This window comes from Vanessa atalanta, chromosome Z, assembly GCF_905147765.1.
Source record: "Vanessa atalanta chromosome Z, ilVanAtal1.2, whole genome shotgun sequence".
Lineage (NCBI taxonomy): Eukaryota > Metazoa > Arthropoda > Insecta > Lepidoptera > Nymphalidae > Vanessa > Vanessa atalanta.
In genome coordinates, this window is record NC_061902.1 from 9,383,407 (window position 1) to 9,404,208 (window position 20,802).

The 20,802-nt window shown below is 31.5% G+C and overlaps 1 protein-coding gene and 1 long non-coding RNA gene across 2 annotated transcripts; both read right to left on the reverse strand.

Annotated features, from left to right (window-relative positions):
• Positions 1–7,457: 7,457 nt before the first annotated feature.
• Positions 7,458–12,994, reverse strand: LOC125075754. Its single transcript, XR_007120242.1, has 3 exons — positions 12,794–12,994; positions 11,506–11,661; positions 7,458–11,427 (listed from the first exon to the last, which is right to left on the reverse strand). It is a non-coding gene; the product is annotated as an uncharacterized LOC125075754 (long non-coding RNA).
• A 6,247-nt stretch (positions 12,995–19,241) lies between these two features.
• LOC125075753 (properdin-like) lies at positions 19,242–19,735 on the reverse strand. The gene is made up of 2 exons (XM_047687475.1): positions 19,646–19,735; positions 19,242–19,510 (listed from the first exon to the last, which is right to left on the reverse strand). Exons 1-2 carry the CDS (start codon positions 19,653–19,655, stop codon positions 19,287–19,289), a joined length of 234 nt encoding a protein of 77 aa, XP_047543431.1. The 5' UTR covers positions 19,656–19,735; the 3' UTR covers positions 19,242–19,286.
• Between the last annotated feature and the right edge of the window lie 1,067 nt (positions 19,736–20,802).

A 20,802-nucleotide genomic window follows, 5' to 3' on the forward strand; every position in this document is an offset into this window, starting at 1 on the left:
TGCGCCATAGTATTAACTACAGATATTAAAAAGGTAAATAGTTATCTGCGTATTTATTTATTAAAACATTATTGATCTGCTCACCGTTTTTTCCGTAATTCCATTATTATTTTTTATATTTATATTGTTTTTCTTCTGACTATTGTTATTTTTACATGTTTGTTCATAACAAATGAGTGATGTCATTGCAGCTATGATGAGGCCAGCCATGTCATCAAATTTAGGAAATCAACGTTGCATCTTGTAGACAAAATCATACTACGTTTTACGGTACGACGAAAATAAGCAACATAGGTATGAACGAATTTACACGATATCGCAACGTGCTACGTCACGACCGCGTAACGTTTTTATGAGTTAACTCACCATCGCCCTCCAACCTCATCACGCCTGGCTCCAACTATCCTGTGAAACTGTCCATTAAAGGTTGCAAGTATAAAAGTGTTGTCTTAAATTAAGTGTGGACAATAGCAATTGACCGGTTCGATGTTTTAACAGCAATTTTTCATTATTTACGAACCCCCTCATTTATGAACCATTTAAACAAGTTAAGACAATTTCCGGCACTGTTTATTGGTGTTCAGTGAATTAAAATAAATTGTTTTTACTTGTTATCAACAATTCCTTAGATCTTTTATTATTAGGGCAAGGCAATTAATTACAAGGGCAAGGTTTCGTCCAGGTTTGCTCAAGTTTTGCTATCTTACGTATATCACAAATAACAAAATATGATCATATATTTCTTTAAATAACAAGCTTTATTTTTATTAGCAAAGAATTTTGACTCAAATGACGTCACTGAAAGTTGAAGTGATTGCCTCTAAGGCTCCAATCCATGCTTCGGGAAACCATTTATCGTGCGCGTTAACTAGCTCCTGACAAATCAATAATTACTCAATTTAAAAGAAACTTCTAATGGAAAAATAATCATACTGTTTCGATTATATTTCCATATTGATATTATACTGAGATCTGCCGCCCTGGGTATTTGGACTATTACTAATATTATCAATGCCTTGTAATTGCAAAAATAATGTCGTGTCGTGTGGATGGGCGTATATGAAAAGATGAATTACGAAAAGAAAGATTAATGGATGTGTTTTTGATTGGCTTATATTCGTTGTACATATTAGTATATTTTTACCAATTCTGGTTCATTAATATTTATTAAAATGTGGTTGAGCTATGATCGAAACATACAATATACATACTATCGTTAAGTGTTTTTTTTTTAAATAATTTTTTGTTGGCTTTTGTATTGTTCTAATAAACTACTAATAAAGATAAATAGTTGATATATAGTTCGGCTAAATAAATAGCATTTGTTATAAACGTTAATATTACATATGTTTACTCTTATTTAATATGTACAAAAGTATGTAATTGCTAGTACAAGGTTTCTTGAAACATAGTCAACGATTTGAATTAAACGATGGCTTATAATTTCTTTATACTGAGAAATGGCAGTTTATATTTTATTTATTATTTGAGTCAAAGTTGCAAAGCGAAAATTAATTGTATTTTTTAATATAAGGTTAAATAAATATTTATATGTAGATATTAATAGTAGAAAGAGTTCTTGTTTACAAACTCACGCACCTAACGAAAGATAGGGTTCCTATGATAAAATTAAAAAAATATGTTAGTATCCAATTTTAAACTATTTTATATTTTGATGACTTTAGAGCTCAAAGAAACGTTTTGAGTTTGAAGTTATGAAGAATATGCAAAAATAAAACACGTTACTATCGGTAGATATAATATTTTATTAGAATGCTGACAAAATGATTTCCGCACGTGTAACGGCATCTTATCATTGAGACTTCGCTGCTTCTTTACTTGACAATTTGTTACGTCGTATACAATCGTTACACATGCGGTTACAATATTATGATGTATTTTTACGAATCTGATGATTTGTTACAATATAAAAATTTAAAAACAACTAATGTCTTATAAAACAGATTTATTTAAGTGACGTAGTAAAATAAATCTACAGAAGCAAATATGCTATCTGTAATAATACCAAACAATCAAACATTTGTATCATTTTAATGTTACACATCTTTGGTTGTTAATATTACAATTTTAAGTTGTGTAGAGTAGGTTGTCCAATTAACTGAACAGAATTAAATTGTACCTTAAATGACTATAATATTATATACTAGTATACATGCACATAATTATGTTTCATAAATAATATTTTATTAAACAAACGTTTCACAAGCAAATAAAAATGTTTTAGAGTTTATGCTTTGACGTAAAAAATATCATAAAAATAATTTTATAAGTAATATTTAATGAATACAATAATACATTACTTAATTGTAATGTCAAACAAAAATAAATTATAACTAATCAATAATCAAATTCCCAAACGATGATGTGACTGAATAATTGTAATGACTAAGTGATAATAATTTAATTCTAACATCTAAGTTCACACACATAGGCACAACATCAATAACGATTAATTTTGATTTCGAATCATATTCATTTTAAACATAATTTTCTGTCCTAGTATGTTCATCTAATAATACACACTACAATTATATTGTTGAAAGACATTGGGTAGAAGATTGATTATACTCACCCATAACTATTCGTAATGAGTTAGACTGCAGTCATTTTCTTTTTAATTATAGATTTAAACAGCATCAAATGCTTTCAAATTCAAAGTGACAAACAATATTTGATACCGAAACAAATCTACACAAATTGCCATCATAGACATTCCTCACATTCATCGCGGAAAAGAATTTCTTTTTCTTTTACACGATACTACCCTTTCCATACCGCAGTACATCAAGCATTATGAAAGATATTGAAAATTAAATCCAAATTTATTTATTATTATGCACAGGACAATTTAGAACCGAAATGTAACATTATAATAAAATACACCCATGAATGAAGAATTCTGTTATGTTCTGTTCAAGCTACCCATGTAACTAGGTTTAACATCTAAACGAATTTTGTATTTAAAAATGCGTGTATCTGAAGAGAAATCTATTTCTAGCCCTCTAGCGGAATGTTGATCTACTGTTGAGAGGTAGCCATCTTAATGAAAGTTTTTAAGAAGTACAGGAGATGTCACCGGCACGCATTACAAGCACAAATCGATATGCAGCATTTAGCTATTGTAAGATTTATATTTGTTAATTCGTTACTGGAAAATGATTATTAAGTCACTTTTATTACGTATCTACGCTAGGCACTAATAGTTCAGATGAAGGCCCACCGCCGACTTTATATGTTATTTTTTCAATCAACATCTATATTTGAAGTATAAAGTATTTTGAATGCGAAGTGTGACAATATTTCGAGATCTACAAACAGCAAAACCCTAAATTACGTAGTAAAGTAGTAGAGCAGTTTCTTCAAGTTAAGAACCAAGGATAGATATAGATACTAAATTTAAAACAATAAACCAATTCAAGTTGTGAATACAATAAAGGAAGTAGTTCTTGTAATTTAACATTCATTTGATTCATTACGGTTGCCTATTTTTTTAATGTAAAGAAATTATCAACTGAAACAAATTTTCAGGTAGACTAAGATCAAGTAAAACTAGTCACTCAATCTACGTATAAAGTAAATATCGTAAGAACCTATTCGATATTCAACAGATGCTAAGTGATAAACAAGTCGCAAGACAATAGATTCAGTTATAAGATTACCTCCAAATATAATTTAATACAATTAGTAAGTATTTGACTGATACACGATGGCTCAGAATCGATAGATTACAGATATTTGAACGATATACGAACTTCCTACTTGTATGATAAAACATTGTCAAAGTTAGTTAATAAAATAATAATAATGCGAATAATTGCCTTACCTTTATTATAGATACGAGAGCGTCTCTGAACTTTCGAGCTATATCGACATTTAAACAACGACGGTGTTCTTCGACGTGATAGCACTCCGTAATGATAATTTCGGCATCTTAACCTAACGATATATATATATCTACTATAATACTTTTCATATATTTTTGCTAGGTATTTCAAAAATAAGACATGAAACACACCAGCACCGCTAACTAACGATAGACTTGAAATCGTAGCCTGCGAGGTGAAAGGACGATAAGGAAGCACGAAAGCACACGAATATGATCACAGCGACAGCGAATCGTTGGGCCGACGACCTGGCTCATTAGGCGTCGGTGACGTAGCGGAATTGGTGTGAATTTGTCTTAACTTTTTATCTGTCAGCAAAGGCACGATGTGTTGAGCACGGATGACAAAAAGCGAATTAAATTATTAAATATCAAATATCCGATTCACTTAACGATTTAGTATATTTTTCTGTGATTTCGAGGCTATTCTCGTCTGTCGTAGAAGCTAAGATTACACGAAACGCCTTATAAACTAATTTTATATATTTTTATCACTTCGCACACGGTACGTACCAACGATGCATTCCCGTGGCACTTACGGCTAGCACTAAATCACCCTACTGTGCGGATGCTCTACTTCGACGAATATGGAAAGATTAAACTTATTCTAAGAAAATACAAAGCAAACATCAAATACGTATTATAATTATCAACTGAGCCTTTCATATATCTTTTTTCTATTACATATTAAAAATAATAAATAGGTAATATTATTTTTAACTACATTCTACAAATATATCTCTGTTCAATACTACGAATATCCCATATAGCGGTTAGGTTATTTGCGAGCCTCATCAAATCGTTTGTTCCCGCAAACGCGTTAAAAGATAAAGAAGTAAGATAAAGATGTGAATAGGTTTCAATAGGAACGGATGAAAGGAAATTTCAAGACAAATTGTAAATCCTACGAAAGAAAAACTCAACATAAGCGCTAAGATACGCGCGAACAAATACTTGACACAGAACTCTACTTAATATATGTAAAGGTTTGCTGGAACAAACTATTTTTAATCCTACTCACTTCTTATCTTATCTATCAAACTGTGTACTAACCTAATACGTCATATTAGAGTCTTGAAAATAAAAAAAATAAATTTCAAACCAAAAACGAAAACAGATACAAACAACTACTAGACATGCACCAGTATGTCGGGTCACATACTGAAGCGCTGCCTTTCCGTCACACCTCTATATTAGTAACACCCCTATTCTGAGACATACATATAGCTACATTATTATATTCCCACTCGAGTTACACTAGAGACTACGACTAAAAACGGATATATTGTGACTATCTGAAAAGCCGACGCGTTCGTCGTTACCGATTTTTCTTAACTATTATTTTCTTATTGTTTCTTAAACCGAGACAAACACTTACTCTAAAACGGTGTCTATTTGTCCATCGAGTTAGTACGTCTTAATTACTAGTTTTTTTTTAATTTATTTTTTTGGTTTTTTTTATACGTTTTCTATAAAAATCGCTATTATTATCTGTCGTTCCACAAGACTAAATTATTGTAACAAAAAAAAGAATCTACGCGTTAATAAATACCGCACGAAAACGATAAAACAGCCGGAACGATGAAAATCGATAGGAAGAACGCAGTGGAAGAATTATAATTAGTGCCTACGCCACCGCCACACTAACACAACTTTAGTTTATCAATAACGAAAGACAACGTACATACTTTTGGAAAATGTAACCAAAGACTCGCATGGAAGATCTTAGATCAAGTGTACAAATTAATATTCGAACAAGTTAATCAACTGAAACATTAGCAGAACTCTACTGAAGATTTAATCGTAAAATAAATAATAAACCCATATAAAGCACACAACACAAAGGAGTGCGTGAGAATTTGTTAAAAGACAAACTTGAGTTGTTTCATCTCCTCGAATTAAAACAATGGAAATATACACTTGAAAAAATTACCATTAAGGTTAACAAGAAGAACCAAATTAAAGCGTATATCAATTTTCGTATTGAAGACGAACAGGAAGGTAAAATCAGTATCTCTATTATTATTTACGAACTACGAGAGACTCATTTGAGACGAGGTTTCGATTAAATTATATTTTCGAGTAAAAAGACTACAAAATTTACAGACTAAACGCTATACGAAGCCTGCAAGGTTCTCGATGACTAATTTATTATACTTTTATATAGATTCTAATTATTAGTAGCCGTTCCTTAACGTATAAAGTTATGACCGTTGGAAGAATTGAGATTAGAAAGAGAAGACAAATATATAACGAGAATTTAAAAATAAATATTAATAAGCGATACATTCTATTCGTTAATATTAAAATTATAAGACAAATATAAATATATTGAGAAACGAAGTGGATACTTAATAAATAATTATAAAAAAATTTAAATACCGACTTAAAAATAATTGATAAAGATATTTTATCAAGAGGCCGTTATCAATTTGGAAACAACAAAATATATCGCTTACTGAAATGAATCACAGCACGTCGTGAAAAACTCTTTGCCTATATTACCCCTCATATGCAATCACTGGGGTTCGTAACATAATCGTATATATAGAATTTCATATTAAAGTATATTAACTACATTATTAACTACACTACTTGATAGTGATAAGAATTCGGCTGTCATGCTAATATTTCACATCGATAAAATTAATTTTACTAACTGATATATAATTAGAAGTATGTTTTATACCATTACGAAAACGAACAAATCAAAATAGATGTTTATGTAGCTTTTTTAAATAAACTATTGATATACCTTTTATTTTTATGAAACCGCATTGTAAAATAATATAAATGATTGTAAGCTTAGTGAAAAAACGTAAAAGACCAATCGAAATAATTTTTTTTTTTTGGTGTGAAAAATTGATATTAAAAACTTTTACATTTTCAAGGATATTCTAATATAAACCATCGCATTTATTAGCAATTAAAACCAATTGACTATTAAAAAATAAATCGAATCTTGAATTTAAACTATTCGACTACATATTAAGATAATAAAATGCACATAATACCAATAATACTAGTTTACAACTAGTATTATTTGTACTGTGTATAATTTGTTTAACAACCTTAACTTTATTAGCTAACGTTTTCATGAAAATGAAATTATCAAATATGTAATAAACCAAGAAATGTTTTACCAAAAATTATTAGCCGACTGCGACTTACAGCGGAATTCTATACTCATCGATGGATTAAAAAATTTCAAGTATACCACAATGAATTAAAAATAATGACCAGGTAATCATAATAACGAATATAACCGACATTAAGAAAAAATGTATAAATAGAATTAAGACGGTAAATATACTAAATCTGAATATATATTAAAAGTGAGCTAAGAATAAAATGTCGTAAATAAAGATAATTAATATTCAATTCAAATGTAAGCAAACAATAGTTATAATTTATAATTAATTATAATATTACGACTAAGTTCTAATACTAATGTCACACTAATTTTTTTTTGGTTTTTAGATTTTTTTTTGTTAATTAAATACCTAAATCTAAGATTTTGATTTAAATTTAAGAAAAAAAAAACCTTTAAATTTTGATTTAATGAAATTATTTTAAATATAGGATACGTAAACTTAACTGTTACACGAGATATAATTATGGCAGTCCCCTTTTAAAAAGAATATTAACCAAATATTATTTTTGAACAAAGATACGAAGAACTCTCAGAACACGTTGTTTTTAGAATTAATTGGAAGAACTAAGATAGACGAACGAACAGAGCGAATGAACAGTTTAAGATAATGTACTAATAATTTGAACACATAACACGCCAAGTCTGGATCACAACAGTATTTGCTATCCGTTAATTTATTAAGAACTAAGTTAAGTATCTGGCTAATATTTTAAAGCCTCGGTGAACTGATTGGAATGTAAGTGTCACAGGCCAAATAACTCCAGACCTGTCTAGCAAAGAGGTTTGAATATAAAAAGGTATAGACAGAATTTGTTGTAACATAATATGTAAAAAAATCAAAACTAATATTTGATTCGAAAAGATTGCATATTTCGGCTCAGGAAGATACAAAAAAGGTTTTTGTAAAATAAACCATTGAGCTATATAGCACGGCAAGGAAGACGTACATATTAACTAAACGAATGTATTAATACGGTTTGGTGATTCATGAATAATGAGGATGATTATCATGAGAGTTAGCGAATTTAAGATTTTGCATTTTATTAAGTTTATTTCGTGCTATACGCTCAATGCTCCATGTTTACAGTTAACAACTCCGATATTCCTATAATATAATACTCCGTCGCTGGCTTTCAGGTGGTGCTGTTATAGTGCTAGTTGAATTAACTAAAATAATTATATTTCTTGATCCAAGTATTAATTTTAAAAGAAAATTAAGTCAATAATTTAAATAAATCAACTCGTTGAGATGTTCTTTTTAACGGCAGTTACGCTTTCCTTCATTTTAATAGAATCTCAATTACACATAAATGTATTGGGCTAGTATTTTAAAGCCCCGACGAGCTGAATTAAATATAAATGAGTCAGATCATAAACGAACACACGAGGCTATTTCGAACGAATAAATAAATTAGGTTAGGTACGATATGAAAAACTAATAATCCAAATATATTTGTTGAAATGAGGTTGTTTCCAGTTTCAACTTTTACCAGTTCAAATTTTATAAGTCAGTGACATTTATACATTGTGGATTATTTCTCAATGAAATGGAATGAAAAAATAATTTGAAAACATTAAAACAAAAGTGTTTACTGTAGCTACATTATTTTACTATATTGGAACAATACTTTTTGAGATGGTCAGGAAGACGTCGTTAGAAAACCTGCGTGTAACAAATGAAAATCTGGAGAACACGTGTCCACTAAAGAGGGGCGTCTGAATCTTTGGAACATTTAATTTCCATTACTTTTTTATTTTAGGAAACAACTCAATATTTTATTTTCGGTTTAAATATTAATAAAGTGTCTTATTTTAGTTTCTTAAATTAACATTAACTTCACTCAGATACAACATTTATCTAAATATCATTAAATAATATTTAAATAAATGTCCGCAGCAGGTGGAATCCTTGGATATAAAATCCCTATTCTAAGAACTACGTTTTCAAGCAAATGTCGGAAAATTTGTTTTATAATATACATTACTTACCCTAAGATAAAATACTCTTGTACGAACTAGGTATTTACAACTACTGTTCCTTTGCCTTTAGCGATAGAGAGTGCGGGGAATATCGATCACCCTTAACACGTTTACATACTAATAACGGAGATTACGATTAAGTAACATTACGAGAAATATATTATCTATATACTCTTAAAAGTGGAATAAGATTAAATTAATTGAAATTAATGACTTGAATAAAATAACTTAATTATCGATAATATAATTTTAATACTAATGCCAGATAATATTATTAAAATATAAAGTAAAGAAAAAAGACTATTTTGTAATTTACTCCGAATATGTGAACCTTAAACTTATCGAAGAAAAATATATTCAATATGATTGTGGTAAAACAGAGAGAATGAAGTTGAACACTAATTAAAAATACTAATTTTAATAAAACCATAAAATTATTTAAATACAAACCCTTGCAATTAAATGTACCCAAATGATTTTTTTTAATAATACAAATTAAAATAAATTGACAAAACTAAAGTTAAAGTAATGAAAAATAATGGAACTTGATTAGTTATTTAAGGAGAAGATTCATTAAATTAATTAAATTATAAAATTACTAAAATTGAGGTTTTGCCCACAAGCCTCGACGGCATGCGTGAATATGGGTCTTCCTAATATTTAACTGTTCACTTTAAAGATTGCGACATTGAATGTCATTATGAATCAGTTGTAACATGGTGTATGGATATCGTATCTATAATATGTACTTTAAAATTAAATTAATCTTAAGAGCTAAACATCAACCTCACTCAAATACAGCATTTATCTAAATATCAATAATAATATTTAAATAAATGTCCGCAGCGGTGGAATCCTTGGATATAAAATCCCTATTCTAAGAACTACGTTTTCAAGCAAATCGGAAAATATTTTTATAATATACATTACTTACCCTAAGATAAAATACTCTTGTACGAACTATGTATTTACAACTACGGTTCCTTTGCCTTTAGCGATAGAGAGTGCGGGGAATATCGATCACCCTTAACACGTTTACATACTAATTACGATAAAAAATAAATATAATATAAGATTTTTATTAAAGACACGTAATGGCGCGTCTCTGAAAGATTAAATAGAGGCGCTCTAGTAAACTTTAGGGCTTCGAAGGAGGCTCGTAGATTACTTATTACTTCGATTAAGTCATTCTACTTTCCAACAATTTATTCCAATAAATAAAGATCAGAAGGTCGCAAGTCCTACCGCGTGTGAGTACAGTTATCGTGACTAGAAGTAAAAGATCCGATACAAGAACTAAGGGCTCTAAGAGTACTGGAACCATCGTCTATCGAGTTCTGATTACTGATAAGAATTGTAATACGAATAGTAAATAAGCTAATAAATATTGCAAACCGATACTACAACATCGTTACCAATACGTTACCTAATGAGTATTTGTATATATCCTTAATTCTATGAAATATACGAAGATTTGTGAAAATAACATAAACGCGGTGAGCCAATCGTCGATATATAGAGTACTGGAGACGGCTCGAAGAGATTTCGTGACTCAGTTAAAGAAGATTTTATTAAATAATTTGTCATACACATCATTGAGCATATAGCACGGCAAGGAAGACGTACTGATTAACTAAACTTATATATTCATATGGTTTGGTGATTCATGAATAATGAGGATGATTATCATGTGCATTAGCGAATTTATGAGTTTGCATTTTATTAAGTTTCCTTCGTGCTATACGCTCAATGTTCTACGTGTAGCATTTGTAGTAAATAGGTCGGATATTCCTAGTTAAATGGCGTAATTATGTCGTTTGTGTATTTTATTATATTATCACTGGCTTCCGGTTAGTGTTGTGAGAATGTTAGTTGCATTTACTAACATTTTTATTATTTCCAATATCCAGAAAACCTTAATGAAGATTATCAAAGAAATACATTTAAAATAAACGAATTACACTTATTACGACAAATATACCTACCGATTACGCCTTAATATACCTAAACAAATACATCTATTCTTATATAGAACATTTAAACAGTAAGTATATACATTTTTACACCAAAACTACAAAATAAAATATTAAGAACTAATATGAATTAAAGACAAATCATAATGACGACTTTAACTTTAGCGATAAGGAAATTAAACGGTAAAGTAAATGAATATGGTAACAAAATCATCTTACAAATATAAAATATGAAACTGAAAATATAATAATAAATTGAATTGAACTAACTAGAGAAAACATTACATCCGGATACATCTCACTGCACCCAGACCGGCGACACCCGAAGCCGCCCATACTGCACCCGCCACGCTGTTTCGACAAACGGTGGCCATCTTTTTCACTTTCTCCTCGTCTAACTCTCCAATATTCTCTACCTGTTCAGAGTAAAATAAAATACGTAAATAAAATAAAATAATAAATAAATAGTACAAAATAATATTTTTATTACCAACCATAAAATCTCTAGAGTACTCCGAGTCAAATATCGAGCGAGCGGTTCAGGTCTCAGCAGTTGAGTTTATTTTGGGTGGTAAAAATCAAAATTATTTCCCGGAGTGCGTAGCAACTTTAAGGCTTGCCAGTGAGAGGGTTCTGAATACAGACACATCCTGAAACAAAGATTCAACATATAATAACTACTATTATTAGTAACTTGTATTTTCTGATATTATTTAAGTTATGTTGATTTTAGCTAGTATTGTAACACAATATATTATACCTCGATGTGTATTACTATATTCTTTCATGAAATGAAATACCCAGCGAGGAAACATTAAGTTAGAAGCGATTTAGAGTCACATAAAAAGGTATTTAATGCTCTTGCGTAAAAAGACTGCGTCATGTACAAAGCGCATGTCGAAAGACGCATCGTCATAATATATAAAGCGCATGTGCATTGACGCAGTGTCGTAGTCTTTAGGCGCATGTGCATTGACGCAGCGTCATAGTCCTTAGAGCGCATGTGCATTGACGCAGCGTCATAGTCTTTAGAGCGCATGTGCATTGACGCAGCGCCATAGTCCTTAGAGCGCATGTGCATTGACGCAGCGTCATAGTCCTTAAAGCGCATGTGCACTGACGCAGCGTCGTACCTCTAAGGCGCATGTGCAACGACGCAACGTCATAGTCCTTAAAGCGCATGTGCACTGACGCATCGTCTCACCTTTAAGGCGCATGTGCAACGACGCAGCGTCATAGTGCTTAAAGCGCATGTGCACTGACGCAGCGTCTCACCTCTAAGGCGCATGTGCAACGACGCAGCGTCATAACCTCTAAGGCGCATGTGCAACGACGCAGCGTCATAACATATAAGGCGCATGTGTAAAACTACATAAACCTGCATTATCAAATGCGCATGCGCTAAGACGCAGTCCAACGCATGTGCAGTTGCATTTAGACAAACAAACAAACCATCGCTGCTCATTGATATTTCAATTTATTGATTTATAAGCCAGCTAATACGCAGTATGCGTTGCAATGACTTTTTAAAATGTTTTACAAGCAATAATTAAATCTGATACTGGTACTTTGCCAGACACAATATATGTAACCGATGCATGAACATTACATATGAAAAGAAACAACCACATTCATATACACTAGAAAATCGTCGCAATGCACATCGCGTTGGCTTTAAACATTTATTTAATACTTTGCTTCGGCAATTTTATACATATTAATATAACCTGCATTAGTTTACCTTAAAATTATAAGTACATACATAATATGCAAAAAACTTACATGAATTTACTAGTTTCCTCACTTGCTGCTGATGTTCCACAGTCAGTCAGAAATTTGAAGGTTTCATTTTAGAATTTTATATAATCACTTTTTGTGCACGAGATGTATCTGATAAGCAATGATTTGTAAATAATTACATATAAATTAAAATAATACAAATTAAAATTAAATGTGAAAACACAAGTCCGAACTGAAGGAGAACTGAACTAAAACTGAGCCCTGGGAATATCGGAAACGCATATCTCATATTTTCGCGCATGCGCTATTTTATTGATTACCACTTTGTCCTATAAGCTGAGTCCACGTCTGATGCACAAAAAGGATGCGTGGGAAGGTACATAATGCATCAGGTATATGTACCTAACAAATTATAATTTCGCACACCTTTCCCAGTCTATATGTCAAATCGACAAACTATGCACCTTACTGCGATTATTTCTCTCTTGGTTTCCGTGCATAGGATTTCTCCTCCATTTTATGTCCTTCTCGGTAATCGAAGGGCTTGCTTTACTTATAATTACTTATTTAAATACATCGCTATATTTAATGACAACATAATTTTACATTGTGTTATTCAACATTAAATCAAATGAGACAAGCAACAGCTTTTATTATTATAATATATATAATAATGCTATGTTATTTTAACTGGCAACTTAACTGAAATATACCGCTTAATTATCATTTATTAAATAAAATTTTAATTAATATGTATAAGTTTCCCAAAATTTTTATTTCCTGTTATATGTTTTACAGATTACAAAGGTAGATATTTTCCAATTTTACATTGTCAATGTGGTTATTACAGCATCTGTCTGTAGGCTGAACTATAGTGTATAAATTAACTATTATTATATTGAAGACATTGTCGTCAGAATTTATCACTGTGAAGCAATAATCATTTATATCTCAACTTTCTTACAGTACCTAGTCCAACATTTAAACTTTGACATTCATGCTCTACCCTTGACATTCGTCCTCCCGGTTCTGAAACACGAAATCGATAAAGCATACCCTTCCGCGCATCCTTATTGCGCATTGGGAGTGGTCTTGCTGCAAAGGACCAACTAAGAAGGACAAAATGATATAAGTCGTGTTTCATAATTAAAAGGGAATATTCTGCTACATATCATTTGTTAAATGGATATAAGGAGCTTTGATTTAAAAGAATAAAGATCTGAATCCAAATATAAAATATTTAATAAGAGATAGGATGATACAGTTAAAAAAATATACTTCCTTATTAATAAATTACAGCTTAGCCAATATCCTCAGGCTCAATAATTGGAAGAGTACAAATATTTTATTCTATGAGTTTTTTCCTAAAAACAAGACTGTCTAATAAATACAAATTAATTTGCTAGGAATACAATAATATGGGAATTAGCTTTAATGTTGAAAACAGAAATGAGCAATTGCCTACTGAACACCGCTAATAGTAGGAAAGAATGGCTTTAACTTTTTATCATAGTTTGCTGTTATTATAAAGTATACTTATTTATCCGATGAAGACTAAGAGTCAAGACGGTAAAAAAATATAAATTAAATTATGTTTTTTAATTTTATTGGAATTATAATTTATCATAACATTATTATAAAATTAAATATCATCTTTCTTTTCGTTTTACTACAATACAATCCTTACGTAAAAAGGGACGGAAGTGAGTAATATGAAGGTGGGAAAGCATGTGCTATTTTTTTTATTATTATTTGACAAAGGTGCGCCGTTGTGCTTGAGTTGGCGGTTAGATGATAGTACACCCCATTTTCCGAGAGGATTGAATAATATTATTACCATTGCTTGTCAAAACACTTATATATTTTTCTCTCAAAGGTATTTATTTGCTTAATTATATACATAATGCTTAATAACAAAATACGAATTACACGAAACAATTGTGTTTGTGAATATCTATGATTTCCTATTTCTAATGTATACATTCAAACATTTAGGCTTTGAAAGTCTATTTTTTTTATAAACAACATTCGCTCGAATAATAATTTATGCTACCCTTGACATTCACCCTCCCGGTTCTGTAATTTAGAAATCGATAAAGCATTATTTATCTTTCCGCGCATCTTATTGCGCAACGGGCGTTGTCTACGTACACAAGGACCAATTTTTACTCAATAAAATATGCTGCCCACTATAACTACCTCTAGTGTGTTTGTCTAGAGATTAGATATAACGTCGCAGATTGGGGGTTTGAACTCAGGACCTGAACCCCAAGCCGATAAATATCAATCAAATCAATCATCTCAATTCCTCAAAGTTCTACTCATATTTCTATTGTTTCCACACCATCTTAATCAACAACAACCACATCAAATGAAGCTCTACTTAAGCTTAAAACACCTACAGTTACCACATAAGTCAATTTTAGGATTTCAATTTTCATTAATGTAAATTATGTTCCTTTAACCTCAGGTTACTTTTATTTATAATTTAGATGTGACATGTAATGTTGCCGAAAAAAGACCACAGTAGCGTGCATTTAGAGAGGCCTATGTCCAGCAGTGGACGAATGTGGGCTGATGTTGATGTAATTTAACTTCTCGCATTATAAAACAAAAAGTTATTAAAGCAAAAAAATTATATATAATGAGAAATCAAACAAAATTTTTCATAATTTTATTTTCTACCCTTTTCGGACAGTATTCTTTAAGAAAATTCATACAAATTTCGTTCAGAAAATTTTCCAGTATACTATTTGCCCTTGACATTCACCCTCCCGATTGTGGAACTCACAAAATCGATAAAGCATTATGTCCCTTAACGCGCATCATCATTGCGCAATGGGCTTGGTCTCACTGCTTAGTGGAAATTTATATTTCATAAACAGAATATACAATTTCATATTATATTTCATAAACATAATAGACCAAAAAACTTTGCAATGAGATTATTCGATGCCTGCATTACTATTGATATTAAAATATCAATAGTTTTCTCGTAATGATTGGATTTTTGTTACATATTATTTTATTATATATAAAAATACATTAAACAGAAAAATACCATTATTATAATCCTACTTTCGTAATGAGTAATTTTTGTAGAGGTTTTTTTTTTATAAATATTTATATATACGTTAGTAATATACAGTAGATAAACTATTTTCAATCATATATGATTTTAATAATAATAATAACATGAGATTGTACAAAATTTTACGATAACCATCTTTGTACCCCTTCGGACATGTTAACCTTAAGAATCTAATTTTTAGGTAAGGTATTTATAGCGCTTTGTAAGATCCATGTCAGGTCTCAGAGGGTTTTGAGCTTAAATATTTTTATGGTGAACATTATATGATGTTGATAACACTAGTAAAAGTTAAACAAAGGACGTATAATGCATGCAGGTATGACATGTGGATCATATTTAATTATGGTTTTAAATATTTTCACACACATATCTGAGACATATCACATCAAAATTTATCATATATGGAGCAGTAAGAATTAATAATTTACTCTGAAAAAGTTCCTCAAACATTACAGCTTTCAGACTATCTTCTATATAAGTTTCGTTCGAATATTATTTTGTGCTACCCTTGACATTCAACCCGAGTCTGTAATTTAGAAATCAATGAAGCATTATGTACCATCCACGCATCCTTATTGCGCATCGGACGTGGTCTCAGTACATAGGCCCAACTCATCAATCAATACATTTGCGCATGTGAAACTTTTACCATTAGCGAGGAATGCCACCGAAGGTGCATTTAATAATTTACAACGAAATTTTATACGATATATTTATTACAAACAATAGATACAAAACCATTTTTTTTTATTTATGAAATTAATAAGGTGTTAATTTTTTATGGTATAGTATGGCAGACAAGCAAATGGGCCGCCTGATGGTAAGTGGTCACCACTGCCCATAGACAATGGTGCAGTAAGAAATATTAACCATTCCTTACATCGCCAATGCGCCACCAACCCTGGGAACTAAAATGTTATGTCCTTTATGCATAGTTACACTGGCTTACTCACCCTTCCCGGAAACCGGAACACAAGAATACTGAGTACTGCTGTTTGTCGGTAGAATATTTAATGAGTGGGTGATACCTACCCAGACATACTCGAGCTGGATCGGCTCTTTTCCCTTCGCGCTCTGTCGTCTCCTTCTGGACCACCATGGCCTTAGAGGAGGAGGTTACGGTCCTCTACTCTGATTCCGCGGAGAAGCGCCTTCACGACTGCTTGCAGGGAGATGTGTTGTCCGATCCCCGCCACGCTGGTGACAAATCGTCGTCACCCTTACACAGGTTTTCCCCAAAACAATCACGACCGGTTACATTAACAGTTTAAATTGGAAGGTGACTCATCGTTTTTGCTTAAAATTTTATGTGCGAATAATAATGTATGTTATGCCCTTGACATTCACCTTCCCGATTCTACACAAAATCGATAAAGCATTATCTACTAACGGGCATGGCTCAATGCATAGGTCGGATTTGTAATCAAAATTGTTTTCGATTAGATAGCTACAACTAAATCTCTTGCCTGTGGACTACGACTTGATATGATTTTATGATATTTTATCTAAAGTACAGAGTTGCATTATTTATAAGTGGATTCTATTTTATGATAGTTGCAAATTAGTAACTGATATCTAAGACTTAAAACATATAAATATTATATATGAAGGTCTATAATATATATGTAATAAAAGGATGATAGTCGCATATACTTTGTCGCTAATGAAAAGCCTTTATCAATTTTTGAAATATTTGAAAATAAGGTTTACTTTGAACATTTCAAAACCATCAGATTTTATGTGTGAATATATAAATATTAAATCACTTATAATAAACCTTGTCAGGATCATTGCCATGCACCAATTTGGCAATTGACTCCAGTTCGGTTATTGGAATCTTGAAGCTTAACAAGATTTATTTTAAATAGTTTTCTCTATCTAGAAAATAAATTATTTAACGTGTAAATGACATTAACAAAAAAAAATCGGAAGCATAAAAAAATGAGACATGATTAAAGCCTTTTTTAAATTATAACTTTGATAACAAATGCGAGGTTCATATTTATTTACATTATTTCGTAGCCTTTAAATTGAGAATCTGGTTGAATACGTGTTTGATTAATTCAGAATTTTATTACGACTTACGAATCTCTGGTTAAAAAGACGATAAAAGTGTTGAGTTTGTCCATCAAAAAATTCTCAGTAACAAACTCAAACTCAAATTCTTATATTCAATATGAAAGCATTACACTTACTTATTGATAGTCAAATTAAATACCTACTGGTTCAGAAAAGAAAATACCCTGACCTGAGAAGAACCAGCGAAAGAAACTCAGTAGGTCTTTTTTTGTCAAATTTATTAAATACATATTATATGAATATGAATAGAAATAGCCAAGAGGTGATTGTTTCATTCCCAAGGTGTGCTATCAATCATAAACTCACTAATTGTATAACAACCTTTCGCACACAGAACCATTTTGATCGCTTTCTGTAATCCTGTTCTAGAAACGTATACATTGCCCCACAAATGAGTAACTGACTCTATGCAGTCAAGTAACAGGAGTAACAAGTTTGTGTTTGTTCCTTGTACCAATGCTATGAGTATCACATTTTCTCATAAAATCATTAATATATTTCCGTACATACATAACATTACAGAATATATATTGAGAAGCAACACTTAATATCTTGATTTCTTTAAATTTATACCTTAATGATTCTTTAGCTCCTAGGTTATAGATTGCGCGAACAGCCCTTTTCTGCAGCACAAATACAATATGGATAGCGGCTGCGTTACCCCAAAGCATAATATCGTAAGACATTAAACTGTGAAAGTAATTAAAATATACTAAGCGAGCCGTATCAACATCGGTAAATAATCATTTTTTTGACCGCAAATGCCGTAGAACTCAGTCTACTCGCCAATCCGTTAATGTGGGGAACCCATTGCAACTTGGCATCAACAGTAAGGCCAAGAAATTCAATGGATTCAACAAGATCCATCGATTCCCGATTGACAAGTACATCAGCTTTTACATTTGCACATTTGGTGTACTAATTTAAATTTTTTGTTTTTTTATTATTTAGCCTAAGATTATTTACGCTAAACCAGTGTACTATATCAGATAACAGCCCGTAGTCTGAAAATTGATAGTGTTAAGACTCCCTTGAAAGCACGTAAGCCTTTGGACCAGCGCCTGAAAACTTTCCACTCGCGTCGGTTTCACCGTCCCATCGGATTATGAGGCTGGCGGAATAGTATTTGCTCACACACTAGTGCACTAATATTTATGTTCTCCGTAATTGCCGCCGTGGTCGAAATCGGTTAGAACGACATCGTCATGACTTAAGGATTATTTAATGTTTTGTAGGTCGGTATATCGACTAAAATTAAAAAAATACATGAGGATTTTATTTATATTTTACAAACTTTTATTACATTAGACAGGTGTCTAAGAAGATGAACATTATTTTTAACTGCATATGTACATTACTCTTATACTAATCTCTATCACGCAAGTCATCGACGATCTCAGAGCATTCACATGCTCGACGAGTGCACGGTCGCCGTTGCTCTTCAAACTCCCCAGGTGCACATCTTCCAGATACGCAGTGTCGTCGACGCGATATATTACCCTCGCCGCATGTTACCGAGCATTCACTCCATTTACCCCATCTACTCCATATTTTACGAAATTTCAGCACTAACTCGTCGTTATTCATTTCTAGAAGGTAAAGAACATTACACGTAAACAGTTGTAGTATTATTGCATTTGTAAAGTTACAGTAACAAGCTACTCATATGTCTATCTGACTCTTATTTCCTAATAAGCACTCACACTATTTTATATACTTATTACCAGTAGTCATTGTTTCATACGGTGACTGTGAGCTCAAAGCATTTGTAGGCAAATTTATGTATATTTTTGTTGCGTTATTCTTTATTTGTTTATTACGTACGAGGTTAATAAATTCATCAGGATTTAGCAAAAAATTATCCTCGCTTTCATCGTATTGATAGCAATCGTAATTATTTATATCAATAGCAAAGATAATATTTAAAATACATATTAGACTACCAAAAATCATCTATGAAGAAAAACCCACTTCGAAAATAACTTGAAATGTCAAGAAAATGTCAGGTGTAAAGTGAAATGTCTTCTTTGATGTTTTTTTTTTCAGATATGTAATCATAGTGTTGAAATAGTGTTTATCTTAAACAAATACTCTTAGTTCTTCAAATGTATCGTTAAATGAACACTATTGCCTTCTGAACGACCCGGGGCCGAACTGCATCTTCTATTACACAACTAGGAAACGACTGGGTGATTTAATTATTATTAGATACAGTATATATTACAATAGTATGTACAAAACCGCCTCCTTGTCTTGACTGTCGCTGCAAATTAACGCAACAACGGTCTAAACTAGTTTTAACCTTCTTGATCAGGATACCATATCGATGTAGGCAAATGATGCGAGATCAGTAAAATGGACCGAAATTCTTCGCGGACAAAATGAGACTATAGTTGTTGGAGAAAATCGCTTAGATTTCGTTCTTTTAGGTATGTTTGACCTATTTTAATATTTTTGATAGCAGAAATTAGATATTAAAACGAAAGAAAATTATAGAATATAAATTTACTCTCTTTAGTTTTGAACCGGAGGAGGTCACTGGCGTCTTTTGTGGCGTGCCCATATCTGCGCAAACTTACCATTTGTATGACAGTGACTTTCACTGCGAAAATTTGAGTGATTCTGCCCTATTGACCATTCTAGTACACCTATAGTACACCTATAGTATGGGATAGCAAGGTGGGAGATATCTCACTCCTGCAATGAGTGTGTTGTGCAGTGAGATATATTTTCTACCTCAACACAATATTCTTTATTACTAGCTCTTGTTGTCTTCCTCCGCGTAAATATTATACTTAAACCCACAGGAGATTGATAAATAATCATACTTTTCCACATCCTTTATATTAAACTATCCTGTGTTCTTCCCCGGGGCTTAAAC